The 19,576-nt window shown below is 55.4% G+C and overlaps 1 protein-coding gene across 1 annotated transcript in view; it reads right to left on the bottom strand.

Annotated features, from left to right (window-relative positions):
- Window positions 1–7,404: 7,404 nt before the first annotated feature.
- Window positions 7,405–19,576, bottom strand: part of MYO15A (myosin XVA) — a 59,229-nt gene continuing 47,057 nt past the window's right edge. Inside the window, 7 exon segments of the mRNA XM_014592901.1 lie at window positions 7,405–7,748; window positions 9,381–9,521; window positions 11,484–11,617; window positions 12,205–12,338; window positions 14,003–14,136; window positions 15,800–15,960; window positions 19,227–19,323. Of these exon segments, the coding sequence (XP_014448387.1) occupies window positions 7,647–7,748; window positions 9,381–9,521; window positions 11,484–11,617; window positions 12,205–12,338; window positions 14,003–14,136; window positions 15,800–15,960; window positions 19,227–19,323 (903 nt within the window). The 3' untranslated portion in view covers window positions 7,405–7,646.

Below are 19,576 nucleotides of genomic sequence, written 5' to 3'. Positions count from 1 at the left end.
GCTTAAGGTCTTTGTTCGAGGCTTTTCCTGCCTTACTTCTCCCCTTTTACCGCTACATGCAGGAAGCCCCAACTCACCCAATAGGCTGCCAGGTCGGCAATCGTCCTGTCCCATCTGTTCCTCTGCCCTGTTGCTCTTGCCACCTGGGATGCCAGTTCCCTGGCACCCATCTCTGTTTTAATAATTTTTTTTTTTGAGAGTTTTTTGCTATAGGGCGCGTGCGCTCGCCAGACAGAGACAGAGAGACAGAAAACAGGAAATCATCACCAAGGGGGGTGGCCATGCCGCAATCCCTTCTCCTCCATTCTCCTCTCGGGATCCTGGGCACGCATGCACACGCGCCTGGTGTAAGTTTAAGCCACTGGGTCCGGGACTTGAACCGCGGTCGACTACATGGGAGTCCAGCGCCGTAGCCATTACGCTAACTGCTGGTCCCTCTGTTTTAATTTTTTGAGGCTCTGTTCTCTTCCATCCAGCATCCTCCTCAGATTCCCACTGAAATGGAATGCATTTTACCTTCTGGACCTGGCCTCCTCTGCCTTGCCATTCTTTCTCACTCTCTCTCTCTCTCTCCTTTCTCTTCCTCCCTGCCTCCCTCCTTCCTTTCTTTCTTTCCTCCTCTTTCATTTTTTTGCTATAGGGTGTGTGCATTTGCCAGACAGAGAAAGTGAGAAATCACGGGGGTGGGTGATGGCCACCTCACAATCTCTTCTCCATTCCCCTTCCACACACACATTTTCAAGCCACCAGCCATTCTTGCCAATGTGGTGTCCAACCCCCCCCCTTCTCACCCTCCCTCACCCTGTCTGCAACTTGTCAGGCCAAAAGCATGGGTCTGACTCTTTTTGCTTTGCTTTTAACATTTTTTTAAATTTATTTTTACCGTATTTATTTTACGTTCGTTCACTGAGCATCATCATAGCGTACAAAGTGCAATTTCCTATCCAGAAAGCACTGTATAGTGGCTTAATTATACATGTTATCGTCAACACATAATTTTCCATTTTGGGGTTTGACCAGCTGTATGGCCCTGGACAAGTGATTTCCCCCTCTGGACTTCAGTCTTTTGGTCTGTAAAACGGGGATGCCGTTAGTACTTACCTCATAGGGTGGCTGTAAAGATTAAATGTAGTTGTGTGTGCTAAGGAGAGAGGATTGCTAACCTCAAATCTGAACCTCAGATCTGAGCTCAGTTTCCCATCTGTAAACTGAGCAAATTATCAGCCTCTTGGAAGGTGGGGGTTGCCCGGTGGTAGTTTGGCAAGGCCAGGCCACTAGGGCCTGTGCGGCGGGAAAGCCAGGACACCTGGGACCCTGGCCACCTTCTCTCTTAAGCAGCAGCAGCAGTTTGGGGGCTAGTAGGTAGCGTGGGGGTTAGGGGCTGGAATCCCACATGGCCAACCACAGTTTAAATCCCAGACCTGGTGGCTTGCTTTCTCACTTTCTCTGTTTCTCTCTTCCTCTCTGGTGAGAGCACATGCCCAGTAGCAAATTAAAATAATAATAATAATTCTAAAAAAAAGAGAGAGAAGGAAAGTTTAGTTTGTTGTTTTTTTTTTTGTTGTTTTTTTAGAAAAAGGAAGCAACAACAACATGTGTAGAGGGCAAATGGAGCAGGCGTGAAGCCCAGAGAACGTTTGTCTCCTAGTCTCTCCTGGCGCAGCCTAGCAGGATGCAGGTGGTAGGCAGCTGCAGGCTGTGAGCAGGTGGCCACTGGGAAGGCCAAGGCCAGGTGGCCTGAGCCATGCTGTGTGAACACCTGGGCCAGGCCCTCTTATCTGCGCCATGGACAATTTGGCCTTGAGAACTCAGGCCCTCGGAAGCCAGTGCTCTTGAACACCTAAACTGCCCTCCAACAGGGCAGCATCGGACTCGACTCACACACCTGCTTGAGAGGGAGCTCATTACTGCCATAATTAGAAAGTAAACACCGTGGGCCAGCAGGTGGTGTCGTGGTTAAGGGTGTTGGACTCCCACTTGGCCAACTGCAGTTCAAGTCTCAGACCTGGTGGCTTGCTTTCTCACTTTCCATCTCTCTTTCTGTCCCTATCTGGTCAAATTAAAAATTACTAAAATATAAAGTTAAGTAAAACAATTTTTTACAAATAAATAAATACACACAGTGTTCTGTGAAGTTGACCCACATGGGACGGTTCTGGGCTTGTGTCAGCAGACCTCCCTGAGTGTTGGGCACATACCTGCCCGTGATCTTGGGCTAGCTGAAGCTGCAGCATCGGGACCCTGCTGGGCCCGTCTCCGTCTCTCGCTCATGGAACAAATAAGTAAATAAACTAGGAAGAAGGAGGGAGAGAGGGAGCAGGATTGGTTTCAGAAATAGCTCCACTCGTCCAGGCAAAAATAGGGATCACCTCTGTTCTTAATTGACACAGTGCCCCCCACCTCAGACCCCACCTCAGAAGCTTCCCTATGTTCCACCCTGTCTGTCTGTCTTGAGCCAGGGTCCTCCCCTTCTGAGCCTCTGTGAGGGACAGCACTGACTCCAGAGCCAGGCTGCCTGCATTTGAATCTTCTCTAAACTACAGACTGCCTGTACAGCCTTGGGCAAGTCGCTTCACCTCTCTGGGCCTCAGGTTTCCTGTATGCACAATGCTGATAATAATAGTTCTCATCTCATTGGGGAGTTTGATGGCTAAATGATGCCTGGCACACAGTAAAACTTGATGAAAATGAGCTTTTGTGTATTTTAAAACAACTTTTTTTCATTCTCAGAGGACCCTTGCACTCATGGGGGGTGTGGAGAGGGCGTGGTCACTGCAACCCCTTTGTCATTGCCCCATCCTGTTGGGAGTTGGGGTACATGCATATGCTCGTGCAGGTATTTTGTTTGTTTCCGCTTGAGGGTGCATGGCCTTGCCTGAGAGGGAAAGGAGAAAGCATCCCCCGTGGGACATGTGACACTGAAGTCCCTTCTCCATTTCTCCCTCCTTTGGGAATTTTGGGCACACATGCACATGAGCTCATCATGTTTCTCGAGCTGCCTGGTCTGGGACTTGAACTGCGTGGTGGACCGTTGTGGGGTCCAGCTGCCTTAACCAGGGAGCCAGCCCACCTAGAGTGGTTTTCAAGCTGCCGGAGCTGGGATTGAGGCAGTGGTTAGCCATGAGGGATCCGGCTCCCTTAACCACTAGCTACGGGCCTGGCCCAGCTTTAATATATTTTATCTGTTCTGTGAGCAAGAGACAGAGCAAGAAAGAGAGCACTCCCAGTAGGGTCCCAATGCCATGGCTCACCCCCTGCTTTAGCCAGCCTGGAATCGTGGGCACACATGTGCCTAGCATACTTGGGGAGATCTTGGGGTGTGAACCCAGAACCTTTCCGTGTACGGCAGCCTCACAGAACATCAGGTTTTCCACTGTACCACCATTTGGGCCCAAAATTAGCTATTTATTTATTTTTGTAGAGGTGTTTTCCTTAGGGCACATGCACTTGCTGGAGAGGGGGCAGAGACAGTGAGAGGGGAAGTGAGAAACCACCTCCCCAGGGCGGATGGCCACACCTGAATCCCTTCTCCTTCCTTTTCCTCCTAGGATCTTGGGCACGCACACATACCCAGTGTGATGTTGTTCAAGCCACTGAGTCCAGAACTAGAACCATGGCTGGCTATGTGAAAAGTCCAGTGACATAACTGCTATGCCATCTACTGGCCCCAAAATTAGCTTTTAAAAACATGTGTGGGAATCTGTCACTGTAGCCTAGTGGTTAAGGGAGCCAGATCCTACATGGCTGACTGCATGGTTTGATTCCCAGTCCCGTGGGTTTGAGAAACATACCAAGTGTGTGTGCCTGCGTTCCTAAAATCGTACAGGATGGAGAAGTGAGAAGAGGGTGAGATGTGATCACTCCGCATTAAGGGATGCTGTCTCCCTCTTCCTATTTCTCTTTATCTCTCTCTGGTAAATGCATGTGCCCTCTGACAATTAAAAAAGAAAACCTCAAAATAAAGAATATCTTAAAATAATATTAAAAATAATAAACACTGGGGCCAGCAGGTGGCATAGTGGTTAAGGTACTGGACTCCCACATGGCTGTTTGAATCCTGAACTGAGCGGCTTGACAATTGTGCAGGGCGCTTGCGCATGCATGCCCAAAATCTCAAGAGGAGGATGGAGGAGAAGGGATTACGGCATGGCCATCGCCCCACCCCCAGAGGTGATTTCTCTCTCTCTCTCTCTTTCTCTTTGTCCCTCCTCAACAAGTGCATGAGCCCTATGACAAAAATCTAAAAAATACATAAATAAAGGAATATTATTTAAAATGATAAATAGTAATTTAAAAATGCATGTGCCCCCAAACATCCATTACATTCTATGCTGGACATAATGATGACCACTTAGAAAGTGCTTGCCCTAATGTCTCTGTCAGTGTTGCTCATTTGCAAAGGAAGCAGAGAATCAGAGAGTGCCAGCAACTTGCCCAGGGTCACACAGCTAATCAGCAAGCATAGGTGGCATGTGAATTCAGGACTCTCTGGCTTCAGTTTGGGCCAACGATAAGACCAAGATTCTCTTAGGTGGCGGTTACTCACTCCCTGTAGGGGTATGTGGATCCTGGAATCTGACTAGGCCCTGCCCCTGCCCCACATGGGGGCTGCAATGAGTTATTCTTTATTATTTTGGGGTGCCCCAAATCAGGGTGCCTTTTGCCATACCTGCATAGGCCTCCAGGCCTTCCCACATCACCACCCAGACCCTGCACCTCTATCATCCTTGCCCCACCTTGGGATCCCTGGGGTCCCGTCTACTCTGCTCTGGATTCTTCCCCTATCTGGAGTTCCTGCCTCTCCAGTCTTAACCTGGGTAGGAGGTGCAGTGGACACCCCGCTCCCTGTGTGTCAGGAACAGGGGATGTGGCGCTCCTGCTACCCTGATTTTTCCTACTCTGCTCATGGGGATTCAGGGAAGCGTGACCTGGCTGATGCCACCACAGAACAGCTAAGATGCGAAGCTGCTGCCCTGGGCCTCTGGGGCCCTGAAACCCCAAGTTCCTGATGTCTGCGTATCCAGTGCTGCATAACAGGCCGCCCTGGACTCGGACCTCGGTCACTTAGCTCACGGACTCCCGTGTGGCCAGGCCGCGGCGGGGAGGCTCCTTTCTGCTCTGTGCAGCCTCAGCTGGGCCAGCTTGGCCTGGAAGACCATGCCCAGGCGGCCTCTCAGCAGCCACCCACTTGTGTTCTGAAACCAAAAGGCTTCTCTCATCTTCGTCTTTGCCCTTTGATCCCTCCCTGAGCCTCATAGTTTAGCTTACCTAGGGAAAGGGGTCTGGGAGAAAGTGACTGACTTAAAAACCCTCCACATTTCATCCCTGCTGTACTTTCATTGCAAAGGTTTGCATCTGGCACTTGGTCCTCAGGGTAGTGGGGCTGGGAGGGGTGAGGCCCTGGAGGGGTGAGGCCTGGTGGGCAGTGTTTGCATCACAGGGCACCGCCCCCTTGAATGTATCCTCTGAGAAGGAGTGGCCTGAGTGAGCAAGACCCGCCTTCATCGTGGGTGGCTCCATCTGATTGGCCAGCAGCGTGGGAGGGATACAGCAAGTGGGGGATTCTCTCCCTGCCACCTGTCCATCTTCCCCTCTGCCTGAGTGATGTAGCACCAGGAGCTGGCCCCACACCTTTGGACTTCCTGGGCACCAGAATCATGAGTCAACTAAATCTCTATTCTTCATGAACAGTCCAGTCTCGGCTGTTTCCATCAGCAGACAGTAACCGACTGAGACTCCCACACCCTTGTAAGAACCGAGAACGAGGCCAGCCCCAGAGTGTGTGGTTAAGGCGTGCGCACTAGGAACCAGATCCCATATTGGTTCAAATCCTGTCCCTGGTGGATTGAAAAATGTGCTGGGTACATGTGCACCCCAAATCTGACTCGATAGAGAAAGGGAGAAGGGATTGTGGCATGGTCATGCCCCATTGGGGTGCTTTCTCCCCTGCTCCCGTCGTCCTAGCACCTGTGGGAGTGCACGTGCCCTTGGCAATGAAAGGGCAGGGGAGGTTCGAGGTAACCTCATGCTGGCTGAAGCCCCTTGTATCCTGTTGTGACAGAACCCAGGGACCAGCCAGCCATCTGCCTGGAGGCCCAGCCCCTGCCTGGTGGTGACTTAAATGAGGGCTCCTTCTATCCCTTCGGGGTCTGCCCAAGGCAGTGTGAGAGTGTGATAGCATGTGGCATTTGTACCAAGGAAACCTCCTTGAGGTTTCCTGGGATGGCCCCTGGCTCTACCAGTTCGACCTCTTACATTCCCCCACATTATTGGCTCTCCCACCCCATCCCCACCACCAGCATCCATGCCAGTGTCCCAGCAGAAGCTCCCCCGCCCTCCTGCCCGCTGCTGCACTCTGCTCGTGCTCAGTGGTCCTTGCAAAGCACTGTCCTAGCAGGTTGCTCACCCCACTCCTCTGAAAACCCATCCAGGGCTTGTGGCTCTCGGAATGACGTCCTAAGTCCTTGGTATAGCCTGAAGAGCCCTAGCCAGCCCATGCTGGCCAGCCTCCTCAGTCGCAGGTCCAGCCCCCTCCCTGCTCATGGGTGGGGACAGGGGTCCTGCAGGTGCTGCCCGCTCCCCTCCTCTCCTGGCTCACTCCCTCTCATGGGGCTTGTCCTGGCTCCTTGTCGTCTGACTCTGAGCAAGTCCCTGGGCCTGTGCACAGCGGGTGCCTAGTGGGCACTGTACAGCGGATGTGAGCTCATGGCCCCCACAGTGCTGCCCCCCCTACTTACCCAGCCCCCCCCGGAGCTGGTCCTCCCCCTAGTTCCCTACAGCACCAGCACCTTCCATCAACATGCAGTCATTTATTTCTCACTCACATGATGAGTGTTTTCTAAGTGCCTACTCTGTGTCAGGCACTGTCCTAGGCCCTGGGTGAGACAGCGGGGAACATGCACTGTTTCCTCTCTGGAATGTTCATCCCTCAGCATTTCACCTATTTGTAGCAAACTTCTATTCAGTCTTCAAAACCCGATCCTAATGTCCCATTCTCTGGGAAGCCTTTCCCTCTGCTACATTACTTTTGAACTTGTGTGGCTCATCTAGTGATGGAGGCTACCCAGGGAGTGCAGAGTCAGGGGACAGGAGCCCGGCGGGAGAGACGGGCAGATTTCTCTGCTGGGAGCTGTGCCTGTAGGCAGGTAGGCAGGGCTGTAACCGTACCTTCACTGCCTGCCTCCTCCCTGAGGCTTGTTCCCAGGGGCTCCTGCCAGGCCACCTTTCCAGTGCACAGGAACCACCTCGGTGCAGACCCGGGCTGAGAGGGGCTGGGGCATCCAAGGACGCGGGTGCTGCCACGTGTAGCCGGAGCACACCCTCCCACAGACCCCGAGGGAACACAAGGTAGGCCCCATCCCCCGGGCCTCTGGGCTTCCCTGCCCTGGTGGGAGTCGGCAGCATCTGCAGTGGCACCGGAGCAGGCGTGGGCCAGCCTTTGAAAGTCCCTCCTGCCATCTGACCCAAGCCTGCATGCCACAGTTCCATCCCGGCTCTGCTCCCGTCCTCTCTGGTTGTGGGGGACTCGGATTGCCCCTCCTGCCTCCTCTTGGTCTCCCCCTCTCTGGCCCAGAGAGGTCCCATGACTCCCCGGAGGCCACACAGCAAGTCAGGCAGCAGAAGGCAGCCAGAGCGTTGGGGCTGGCTCAGAGCAGGGTGATCTCGCTGGGGGGCAGCGTGAGCCGCTTCTCGCGGGCACTGAGCAGGTTCTCCACGTGCACGGCCACCACGCGACACAGCTCCAGACCCTGCAGGGGACACAGTGAGGGTCACGCCCGCCCAGCACTTGCCTGCTCTCACCTGGCAGGGAATACAGATGGAGACGGGGCGAGAGAGGCGGAGGTGTCATCCAGTCATCGAGGCAGGGGCAGGGGCAGGGGCAGGGGCAGGGGCCCTCCTCCCCAGGGCCCCAGGAGGAGCTGGGAGACAGAAAGGCGGCTGTAGGCCAGAGGAGGAGGCAGGACACCACACGCCCCCCCCGCCCCCAGGGCTGGTTACCCCTCTGAGCCTCAGTGGCCTCATCTGCAGGGTCTAATTCACCGGGTCTGCCTCACCGAGCTGGAGAGAGTCGGTGAGGTGTCACCACGTGCAAACCCTTAGACTGGGAAGTACTAAGCCAGGGGTAAAATGTGAGGCTCTGCCAGGCTGAGCCATACGGGAAGGTTCCCGGTTCAAGCCAGGAGAAGGGGTTACAGAGTGGCCACCTCCCTGAGGGCTACTTTCTCACTTTCTCTCTTCCAATCTCCAGCAACTGCACTGCCTTATAGCCAAACTAAAATGAATTGGTTTTTTTTTTTTTTTGGAGAGGTCTTCGCTATAGGGCGTGTGCGCTCACCAGACAGACAGAGAGAGACATAGAGACAGAAAGCGAGAAATCACCCCCCAGGGGGGATGGCCACGCCGCAATCCCTTCTCCTCCATTCTCCTCTCGGGATCTTGGGCACGCACGCACACGTGCCTGGTGTGAGTTTTAAGCCACCAAGTCCGGGACGCAAACCGCGGTCGACTACGTGGGAGTCCAGCGACATAGCCATTACGCTAACTGCTGGTTCCCACTAAAATGAAATTTTAAAAAATGTGTTTAGAGAGATTGTTGCTTTAGGGCACGTGTGCTCACTAGAGAGACAGAGAGAGTGAGGAAGCGAGAAATCACCCCATAGGAGGATGGCCATGCTGCAATCCCTTCTCCTCTGTTCTCCTCTCAGGATTTTAGGTAAGCAAGCACACACGTCTGGCGTGAGTTTCAAGCCACAGGTCCAGGACCTGACCTGCAGTCGGCCATGCTGGAGTCCAATGATGTAACCATTATGCCACTTGCTGGTCCCTTAATAAATAGATTTTTAAGGGCCAGCAGTTAGCGTAATGGCTATGTCGCTGGACTCCCATGTAGTCGACCATGGTTCAAGTCCCGGACCCGGTGACTTAAACTCATGCCAGACGCATGTGTGTGCGTGCCCAAGATCCCGAGAGGAGAATGGAGGAGAAGGGATTGTGACGTGGCCATCCCCCCTGGGGGGTGATTTCTCGCTTTCTGTCTCTCTGTCTGGTGAGTGCACGCACCCTCTAGCAAAAACCTCTCCAAAAAAAAAGAAAGAAAGAAAGAAAAAAAATAGATTTTTAAAAAATAAAATTATTGGAACCAGCAGGTGGCGTGATGGCCCTGCCCATGGTCCCACTGCCAAGCCGCATCCCGGAAAACCACCTTGATGCCCTGCAGTCCTGGGTGGTGGTGGTTAGTCCTGTCCCCCGCACTAAGCTGCTGCTCCTCGTGGCACAGCCCGGCCCTGAGCACTCTCGGAGCCCAGCTGGGGAAGAGCCCGGGAAGCAGCGCGGGGCCTGAGGAGCTGGGCCTGGCGGGTGCAGGTGGCGTGTAGACCCACCTGCTCCAGCTGCAGCTGCATGGTGCGCTGCGCAGCCACGTCCCCCAGCGCGATCTCCACGTAGGGGCAGCTGGAGTTGGCCGTGGGCCGCTGGGTCCGCGTGGACTGGATCTCCTTCAGGGGGAACTTCGCCATCAGCTCCTGGGAGTGGGGGGAGAGAGGCCGACGGGCTTGTGGGTGGAGCTGGTCTCAAGCACCCTCCTCCTGCCCCTGGAGTGCCAGTCCTGGTCCCCAGGGGCTGGTGTGATGCTGGGAAACCACTTTACTTCGGTGGACCCCCGTCTCCTCTGTGAAACGGGCTCGACCGACACAAGGGGTCTTCAAAAAGTTCACGGAAGACCAGCATGCACAGATTTCAAAATGTTTTGCCTCAAAATAAATTCATGCCGGGACCAGCAGATGGCGTCATGTTTATGTCGCTGGACTCGCACATAGTCAGCCATGGTTCAAGTCCCGGACCCAGAGGCATGTGTGCGTGCGTGCCCCAAATCCCGAGAGTGGAGGATGGAGGAGAGGGGCTCTAGCGTGGTCGTCCCCCTGGGGGTGATTTCTCGCTGTCCGTCTCTTTGTCTCTCTGGTGAGCCCATGTGCCCTACAGCAAAAATCTCTCAACATAGGGGCCAGCAGGCGGTGTGGTGGTTAAAGGCACTGGACTCCCACATGGCTAACCATGGTTCAAGTCCCTTTCTATCTCTCTGTCTGGTCAAAAAATAATAACAACAAATAGAATTAAATAAATCTCTTTTAAAAAATCTCTCAAAATAAACAAACAAGTAAGTAAATAAACTCATGCTTAAAGCTCATTTTCCACGCAGGTTTTGAAGTCCCAGTCCTGATGACACATTCCCCGTGCGGCAGGCCTGGGGTGAACGCTCAGCAGGTCGTGGATGTTCATGGAACCCTGACCCTCACATGGAGCTGCTTCTGTGGGCGTCGCCCCGCTTGCCTGGGGGCTCTGTCTGAGCCCAAGGAGTGAACGGGGACCCGTGTGCAGGAGAGCGGGAGTGACGGAGCTAACACCTCAGAGAAGCCCTCAACTGGTGCCAGATGGGGACTGGTGGCTAGACACCCCGGCTCCCGGGCCTGGGAGAGCTGGAGTTCCTGGTGCTGGCTGCCCGGGCTGCCTCCTGGCTGGACCTGCCTCGCCCCACATAGGCGGCTCACTTGGTAACACTGGTCTGTAGGCTCAGCATGTCCTAGCCTCACGTCCCACTCCAGTGTTTCCTGGATTCGCCTCCAAATAAGCCACATGCCCTGGAATCCTCATGTCAGGGTCTGCTCTGGGGATAAACTAAGGAAGGGGCCAGAGCTTCCCGGTCACGGCTGAACTGTGTCCCTCCCCACTCACGTGTGGAAGTCGGGCTCCCAGGGCGTGGCTGAGAGAGGGCACTTACAGAGGTGCCCAAGGTAACAGGGGGCTGTTGGGGTGGCCTAACACAATCTGAGTGGGGGCCTTAGAAGAGGAGGGGGGAGCATGGGGATGGGGTGGACGCAGCTCTGCGAGGCCGGTCCACAGACCTCCCCGAGCACTCTGGGCACAGTGCCCACGAGCCTGGGCTTGCTGACCCAGGGCATGGATCCCAGCAGTGGGTCCTATTTCTCCATCTCTTTCTCTCATAGAAGAAATAAATAAATACCAAAAGAGCTACAAAATAAAAAAGGAGGAAATCAAGACACTCCAAGAGACCCCAGGGGTGGGCACGCAGAGGACAGACCACGTGAAGACAGAGAAGGTGGCTGTTGCTGCAGGTCAAGAGGAGTCCTCACCTAAGCCAACTCTGACGGCACCTAACCTTGAACCTTCAGCCTCCAGAACTATGAGAAATAAGCTTCTGTTTCAGCTGCCCAGCCCGTGGCATTTGTTACGCAGCCCAAGCAGACTGATACACTATTTCCGTGCTCAGTGTGTGTTTTGCCCTGTGGGCTGGGGGTTACTGCTGTCATTATCCGGATGAGGAAGCGAGGCTCAGAGACGGCAAGAGAATTGCTGCGATCAGGCAGGTGGTAGTGGTGGAGGTGGGCTTCCGTGGCTGGAGGTCTCAGCCCTCTGGAGAGTGGGGGTCAGAGGGCAGTGGCTGGTGGTGCCAGGCTAAGGTCACTCACGTGAGTCTCGGTGCTGAGGAAGTTGAGGCCGTTCTGGTTAACGGCAAGGATGCAGGGGGCCGGCACAGCGGCGTTGCTGCAGCTCTGGATGAAGAAGAAGGAGGAGCCGAACATCGGCAAGGCGCTGAGGAGGCCTGCGGTGCAGAGAGGCGGTCACCCAGGATGGCTCAGTTCTGACAGTGAGCCCTCGACTGCAGGGTGGCCTGTGGCTGCATGCCCGCTTGGCCAAGTCCAGTATAGGAGCCCTCGGCCTGAGCCTCCTCCTGCCTATCGGGCCTCTCCTCCCTCCCTGCCAGCTCCTTGGCCCAGGGCCACCCTGAGCCTAGGTGACACAGGTATGAACATTTGAAAAAGGGATTCTCGGGACCAGCAGATGGCATAATGGTTTCATTGCTGGACTCCCGGGTAGTCGACCGCAGTTCAAGTCCCAGGCCCAGTGACTCAACCTCATACTGAGCACATGTGTGTGCGTGCCCAAAATCCTGAGAGGAGAATGGAAGAGTAGGGAATGCAATGTGGCCATCCTCTTGGGGGTGATTTCTCACTTTCCGTCTGTCTCTGTCTCTCTGGTGAGCACATGCACCCTATATCAAAAACCTCTCTCTAAAAATAAAGAAAAATGCCTTCTACAAAGAAAAGGTGCCTCCACCCCCATCTTCCTGAACCTCTCCCGGTCAAAGCCCCAGGTGATCAGCACCCTCGTCCCGCCCAGGCTGCTTACCCAGAAACTGGGCGCGGGCCTGGTGTGGGCTGAGTGCCTGCGTCTGCTGCCGGTGTTGGCCGACCAGGTGGAGCCAGGCCGAGCCGGCTGTCGTGCGGTAGAGCTGGGCCGGGATGTACTCCTGGACCTCCCGCCTGTGTGTGGAGGACAGACAGCCCTGAGATCCACCTCTGCGCCCTTCCGCACCGCCTGGCCACCTCACTGCGCAGCGGGCGTTCTGCAGAGTGGCTGTGCTGGGGTGTGGAAGCGGGTGGAGATGGGTGCAAAGCCCCCCACCCCAGCGGCTGCTCAGCGGGTGGCGCTAGGATGGCTCTATGCAGACCAGGGACTGAGGCTCTGTGGTCAGGGCAGGCCAAGGTCGCACAGCAAGTCGGGGGGTGGGGTGGGGGCTGAGACTTGAACCCAGGCCCTTCCTGGCTACAGTCCCCACAGACAAGCCCAAGCCAGGAGGTGAGGAGCACTTGTGTGGGAGAAATACCAGAGCAGGTGGAGGGCCAGGTGTCTGGTCGGGGCACAGGGCAGGGCAGCGCCAGCCTCTGGGCTGAGCCCGGGGCCATCTGTGCCCTGGGCCATCTGCGCCCTGCATCCCAGTCCTTCTCTCAGCCAGGCCGGCGCCCTCAGGGAGCCCTTTGCCTCTCTGGAAACTGGGAAAACATCAACAGCAGTCCCAGTCCCTCTTGGCCACCCTGGGCTGCAACTGGGACAGAATGGGGAGAGGGTTGGGTTAGGGACCCCTCACCCCAGAGACCTTCTAGGCCCCACATGCCCTTTGCACTGCTGCAGGAGGAGCCAGGTGTGTGTGCGTGTGCACAGAACCCCACGAGGAGGCTGGAGGAGGAAGGACTGCCGCCTGGCCATCCCCCCGGGGTGATTTCTCACTTTCCCTCTTTTTCTCTCTGGGGAACACACACACCCTGTAGCAAAAACTAAAGACATTAAAAAATAATAATAATAATAAAAAAAAAGCTTTATGTTTGAAGGGCTGGCAGGTGGCGTGCTGGTTAAGGCGCTGGCCCCCCACATGGTTGACCATGGTTTGAGTCCTGGACCTGGTGGCTTACTTTCTCTATCAAATTAATAATAATAATACGTGAATAAGATTGGATAAATAATTCTTCCAAAAAAAAGTGCTTTATGTTTGAGCCTTCACTCACTGTAGGCACTGGGGCACATGTGATGCAGACATCAGCTTTCAAATTAAAAAGTAAATAAATAAAGGAATGAATAAATAAAATTAAATAATTCTTTAAAAAAACCAAACAAACAAAACAAAAAACCCAAACCTTGAAATTGACAGTTTCTTTCAAAAAAATATGCGTTTTTCTACGAACTTTTTGAAGACCCTTTATTTAACCCACATGAGCAAACGCTCTTTGGGGTGCTATTTCCAAGAGAGTGAAAAGGTCCTGAGATCCAAGTCAGGGTGGACTTACACTGTGAGCAAGATGACACCTTTGAGAACCGCAGTTCAAAGGCCATGGAATGCCCAACCAGCCCTGCTGAGGGATACTGAGGTTCCATTGTCTCTGGTAGGGGACACTTCTGTGGCTAAAGCTTTGTCCTAGCCCTGCGTCTTTCTGAACCTCGGGTGTGTCCTGAAAGCTTTCTTATTAAATTCGCTCTGAGCTGTTAACACCAGAGGGAAACCACTGTGGTGGGAGGCAGGGCCCTAGCATCAGGGCCAGTTGGAGGACTTGGGCCCCAAGGCCAGGGCAGCCTCTCCCTAGACAGCCTCACTAGTGCGGGAGGGGACATGGAGCCTGGAGCAGGCTGGGGGTGAGGGCTGGCGGATGCTCACACGCTGGGCAGGGAGAAGTGGTCGCCGGCACGGTGCTGCAGTGCTGCCAGCTTGGACACCTGCTGCAGCTGCTGCTCACTGGGCCGGCCGGCCGGCACACTGCCAAAGAGGCCCTTCAGGTAGTCGGGCAGGACCTGCGGGGAACACGGGGCTGAGGACGGCCAGGCAGGCGCACACATGCGGGCTTCCCCTGTGCGGGTCTGGACTCATGAGCTCTTTAAACGTTTCTTTCTTTCATGGCAGACAGACAGACAGACACACGAGCACCCCCGGCAGGGCTCATGCTGCAGTCCCCCTGCTGGTGAGGGCCGTGGATGAGCACACTGGCACGTACAGCTGACTAGGGATGACCTGCGATTTTCCATGTGGTCCTGCTTCACACGAGCAGTGTGCCACTGTCCAGCCAGCCAGCTGACACACAGTTTTGCTTTTTTTTTTTTTAGAAGTATCTCTTAGGTGCACGCGCTCGCCAGGGAGACAGACAGTGAGAGGGAAAGTGAGAATCACCCCCCCACACACGCACACTGTAGGAATAGCCATGCTGCCATCCCTTCTCCTTCCAGGACTCTGGGCACACACACATGCACCTGGCAGGATTTTCAAGCTACTGGGTCCAAGACTCGAACTGCAGTCAGGCATGTGGGAATCTAGCAACACAGCTGCTATGCCATCGGCTGGTCCCGGGGACATGTACAGTTTTAATGACTCCAGCACCATCTCTTCTGGGAGGGGCTGGCTCATTGCGTCCCTGGGCTTTGAGGAAAAATAACGGGGCATGTGAGAGGGTGAGCTCTGAGGGCTGTGGCCTTGAAGCTCAAGAGGGGGTCCCCACAGTGAGCTGGGAGAGCCTGGGCTGGCAAAAGTGGGGCACCAACACAGTCTCTGTTGGGGACCTTTCTCGAAACTGAGCATGCTCAGTCACTGGAAGACTTGCTAAACCAGACAGCTGGGTAGGGGCAGCCAACGGTGTGGTGAAGGCAGCTGGATCCCACAAGGCCAACTGCAAGGTTTGAGTCCCAGACCAGGCAGAGCTTGAGAAACATGCCCAGCGAGTGTGCGTGCATGCCCAAAATCCTGAGAGGAAAATGGAGAGAAGGGATCAAGGTGTGGCCTTCTCCCTGGGGGAGGTGCTTTCCCACTCTCACTCTCCCTAAGTGCATGTGCCCTACATGGAAGAGAAAAAAGAGAGGGAGCCAGGCTGCATCCCCAAAGATTCAGGTCCAGAAGGTCTGGAGCTGGTCACAAGGGTCTGTTAAGGTTTTGCTAGCTCACAGGCCCCCACTTGTGTACAACGTAACAGACTGCACAGGGCTAGGCTTCAACAGCGACCCCATGTGGCCATAACAGGAAAGTGACCACAGGTTGTGCACAGAATGGCTGCTGCTTTGGTACCAGCGGCACAGGGACAGGTGCTTTCTGTCCAAGTGCATCCACAGATGCTGGCCCAGATCCTGCCAATGCCATCCATGATCCCGACTTAGAGGACTTCCAAATGTCAAAGGGGAACAACACACGGACAAAGGGACCCTAGCGGACCCTTGCTCGGGCCTCTGCGTGGGGAGGGAGAATCAGAGGCACAGGGGTGCTGTCGGGGGACAGCCTTCCTGGGAGGGCTTAGGCAGCAGATGTAGGAAGGCAGAGCACGAGCAAGGCCCCGATGAGGTCGCAAGGTGGCGCCGTTCTGACCGCTCCAAGGAGACCACGCAGGGGGCGGGGACAGGGCCGGAAGTGCCCACAGGGCCTGCACGAAGGCTTCCGGGGTGAGGCCGTACAGTTACCTCCCGGCCGCGTGCTGACCTGGTTGTAGTGCATGGTCACGTAGAGCTCGTTCTCAAACTTGAGCGGCTGATCCCAGAGCACGCGCCGGAACCAGAGCATGTAGCCGCCGCCCGCCTCCTCCATCTCCGAGGCCACGTCCAGGATGTAGGCGCGGCGGCTGAGCGGGCACACGTGCTGGCCTGCGGGCAGGGGCAGGGCTGCGTGGCGGCACGGGTGCAAGCCTAGGCAACCGTGCGGAGCACATGTGTGGGCCCATGCCGCCTAGGTGCGGCATCCCCTTGAGCTAGCCTGCTCAGTTCGGGGTCGCGGCCTCTTACTGCAGGACACCAGGTCGGCAGAACGAGTGCACATGTTCCCTGAAGGAGGGGCGACCACAGGTGGGGACTGCACAGGTCAGAGCACCAGCAATGCTCCATTTCTCCCCAGGGGTCCTGAAGAGCACCTGCCGGGGCCTGAGGAAGCCCACCCTGTCCAGGGCTGGGGACTCACAAAGAAGCACATTGGGCTTCGAACCATGAGACTCGGTGGGTGCCTTTCTGTAGCCCTCCTTAGGAGGGACCCCATGCTGGCAGTTGCAGGGGTGGGGACAGGGAGGACTGGGGTCTGAGCCTGTGAAGGAGGCTCCATTGCTCTCCTGCACGGCCACACCTGCCACCTGCCCCACTCCTACAGCAAGACATCACCAAAGGCACGGGTGGTAAGAGTCCAGCCTGCCAGGGTTCAAATCCCCTAAGTGACCTCAGATCAGTCGCTTAGTCCTGGTGGGAGGCAGAATAATGAGCCCTCCAAAGGTGTCCATGCCCTCATTCCTGGGTCCTATGACTGTCACCTTCATGGCAAAAGGGACTTAGCAGGTGGGATAGAGCTAAGGGAAGGGGAGGTGACCCTGGGTGCTCTGGGTGGGCCCTGGGTGAGCACAGGCCCTGTGTGCCGAGACAGGAGGGTGAGACTCAGAGGACTGAGAGGACACGTGTGGACGAAAGCAGAGGCTGGGAGAGAGACGTGAAGGTTCTCTCCTGCAGGCTTTGGTCATGGAGGCGCCGTGCACCAAAGAATGCAGGCAGCCTCCAGAGGCTGGAGAAGGCAAGAAAACGGACTCCCCCGAGAGCCTGCAGAAGGGGCGTGCCCTGACCACACGGTCAGCCCAGGATTTCCAACTTTCAGAACTCTAAGATGATAAACTTTTTGTTTTTTTCCTTTTAGTCTTTGGTATGCTTGCCAGAGAAAGACAGAGACAGAGAACGGGAGAGAAAGAGCTTCCAGGGGGATGGCCATGCTGCAATCCCTTCTCCGTTTTCCTCTCTGCCCTAGGCGTGCATCCCCAGGCACCTGGTGTGTTTTTCAAGCTGCTGGTCCAGGACAGTCAGTCCTGAGCCGTACAGCCATCCACGTGGGATCCAGCTGCCCGAAGCACCACGCCACCTGCTGGCTCACTTGTGCTGCTGTAAGCCACGGCAGTGGTCACTTGCTAAAGCAGCAGGAGGAAGCTCACATAGCCTCCCTGTCTCAGCTCCCCATCTGTACATGGGACGATGAGTCTCCACATCGTAGGGTTCTTGTGGGGACTCAGAGATGAAAGAATTCAACGCTGTGACCTGTGCCTGGTACATGGCCTTTGCCCAATAAAAGCCAGTTAGTGGCCACTGCTCAGTACCTGCTGGACAGGCGCAGGCAGGGTGCGGGGCCCGGGTGCAGGGCCGAGGCAGTGATGGGGAGGGCTGGCTGCAGGGAGAGGGAGCAGACTACAGTCCAGGATGGGTGGGCGGCAGGTGGAGGGGCTTTGGGCTGAGTGAAGGTCCCTCAAGGTCCCTGGAGTCCTCCAGGAAAGGACACAGTGAGACGTCAGGAGGAGCCTCCTAGGTCCACTAGGAGAGGCAGGACAAAATGCTTGCAGTTCTGAGTTTCGGGACGCTGGGCCATCAACGGAAGCCTGTCCTGGATGTGCAAGGGACTTCAGAGTTCACAGAAAAGGGGATGAAAGTCCAAGTCTATGTTGATGTAAAACTGTTTTGGGGAGAGATTTTTGCTATGGGGCGCATGTGCTCACCAGAGAAACAGAGAGAGAGAGAGAGAGAGAGATCACCCCCAGGGGGATAGACATGCCTCAGTTCCTTCTCCTCCATTCTCCTCTTGGGATTCTGGCCATGCGTGCACATGCGCCTGGCGTGAGTTTCAAGCTGCTGGGTCCAGGATTTGAAGCACAGTGGGCTACATAGGAGTCCAGCACCTTAACTACTATGCCACCTGCTGGCTCCAGTGCAAAACATTTTTTTTTTTTGGAGAAGTTTTCACTATAGGGTGCGTGCGCTCACCAGACAGACAGAGAGAGAGACAGAAAGCGAGAAATCACCCCCCCCAGGGGGGACGGCCACGCCGCAATCCCTTCTCCTCCATTCTACTCTCAGGATCTTGGGCACGTACGCACATGCTCCCGGCATGAGTTTTAAGCCACCGGGTCCAGGACACGAACTGCGGCCGACTACGTGGGAGTCCAGCGACACAGCCATTACGCTAACTGCTGGTTCCCAGTGCAAAACATTTTTGAAGGGGTCAGCAGAAGATGTGGTGAAGGTGGCTGGATCCCACAAGGCGAACTGCATGGTTCGAATCCTGGACCTGAGAGCTTGAAAAACACACGGGGCATGTGCACACGTGTGCCCGAACCCCGAAAGGAGAGTGAACGAAGATGGACTGCAGCATGGCCATCCCCACCTGGGGGTGATTTCTCTCTTCCCCTTTCTGTCTCTCAGTCTCTAGCAAGTATGCATGCCCTGTAGTAAAATAAATAAATATATAAATAAAATAAAATTCATGCATAGTGTTTTCATATCATGCATTTTCCATTTACAATATTTATTTTTATAATATGCATATTTTTAAAAAGTTTGCTTTATTCATAATAGTAGAGAGAGAAAGAGAGCGCGCACCACCCTTAGCAGGATCCCATCACGCCGCACTCCCCTCTCCCAGCCTCCGGCTCACTGGGACCTTGGGGATGTGTGCACACGCCCAGCGTGCTTTCAGGCCAACCTGGTTATCCAAACCTGCGGTCAGGCACTTGGTCTTCAACGCTGCGGTTCAACCTGCTTCCAACTCTGCTACCAGCCTGGGCTCTTCCACGAACTTTCTGAACACCCCCCACAAGCTCCCAGAGGGCAGGACCCCCTCCTTCAGAGCAGGCCCCAAGGGGCAAAGGGAAGCATCAGATAGGACCCTGTCCTCCAATCTGGTAGGAGACTGACTGACGCAGAAAACGCAGGGGGACAGATGAAGGGCTGGGCATGCTTAGGACACACAGAGGTCCTTCCACACTGGGGTAGGTCCTTCCTGGAGGAGGTGGCACCGGACCTGGGCCCTAAAGGTCAGGTGAAGGGTCCCGAGCAGCCCAAGGCTGGTGGTGGGAACAGACCCAGCATGCTCCATCCCCCCAGTCCTGGCCACGCACCTCGGTTGGTGACAACAAAGATGACGTACTCATCGAAGGCCTCGGGGCGAGTCAGGGCCATCTCAGCACAGATCTCCTCCACCACATCCAGGGCCACCTGGGACAGGACAGGAGGGTGGGCCTGCCAGCCGGGTTTGTCCTTGGTCCTCCCAGCCCCACAGGACCCGAGGCTGCGAGCAGAGTTCCTCGGCCCCTCTGCACAGGGCACAGGCTCCTCTGGGGTCTGAGACCCAGCTCCACGCAGGGAAAAGCGCAGGCGCCGAGACTGCGGCTCCAATTGTGCCTTTGTCCTGTGTTCGCAGAGTCACCCTCAGCTGCTCTTCCGAGAATGGAGCACTGCCTCGTGGGGC

The sequence above is a fragment of the Tupaia chinensis genome, unplaced genomic scaffold, assembly GCF_000334495.1.
Source record: "Tupaia chinensis unplaced genomic scaffold, TupChi_1.0 Scaffold138725_1, whole genome shotgun sequence".
NCBI classification, from domain to species: Eukaryota; Metazoa; Chordata; class Mammalia; order Scandentia; family Tupaiidae; genus Tupaia; species Tupaia belangeri.
The sequence above is the reverse complement of the archived record's forward strand: the minus strand, read 5'-3'. Positions and strand labels throughout refer to the sequence as shown.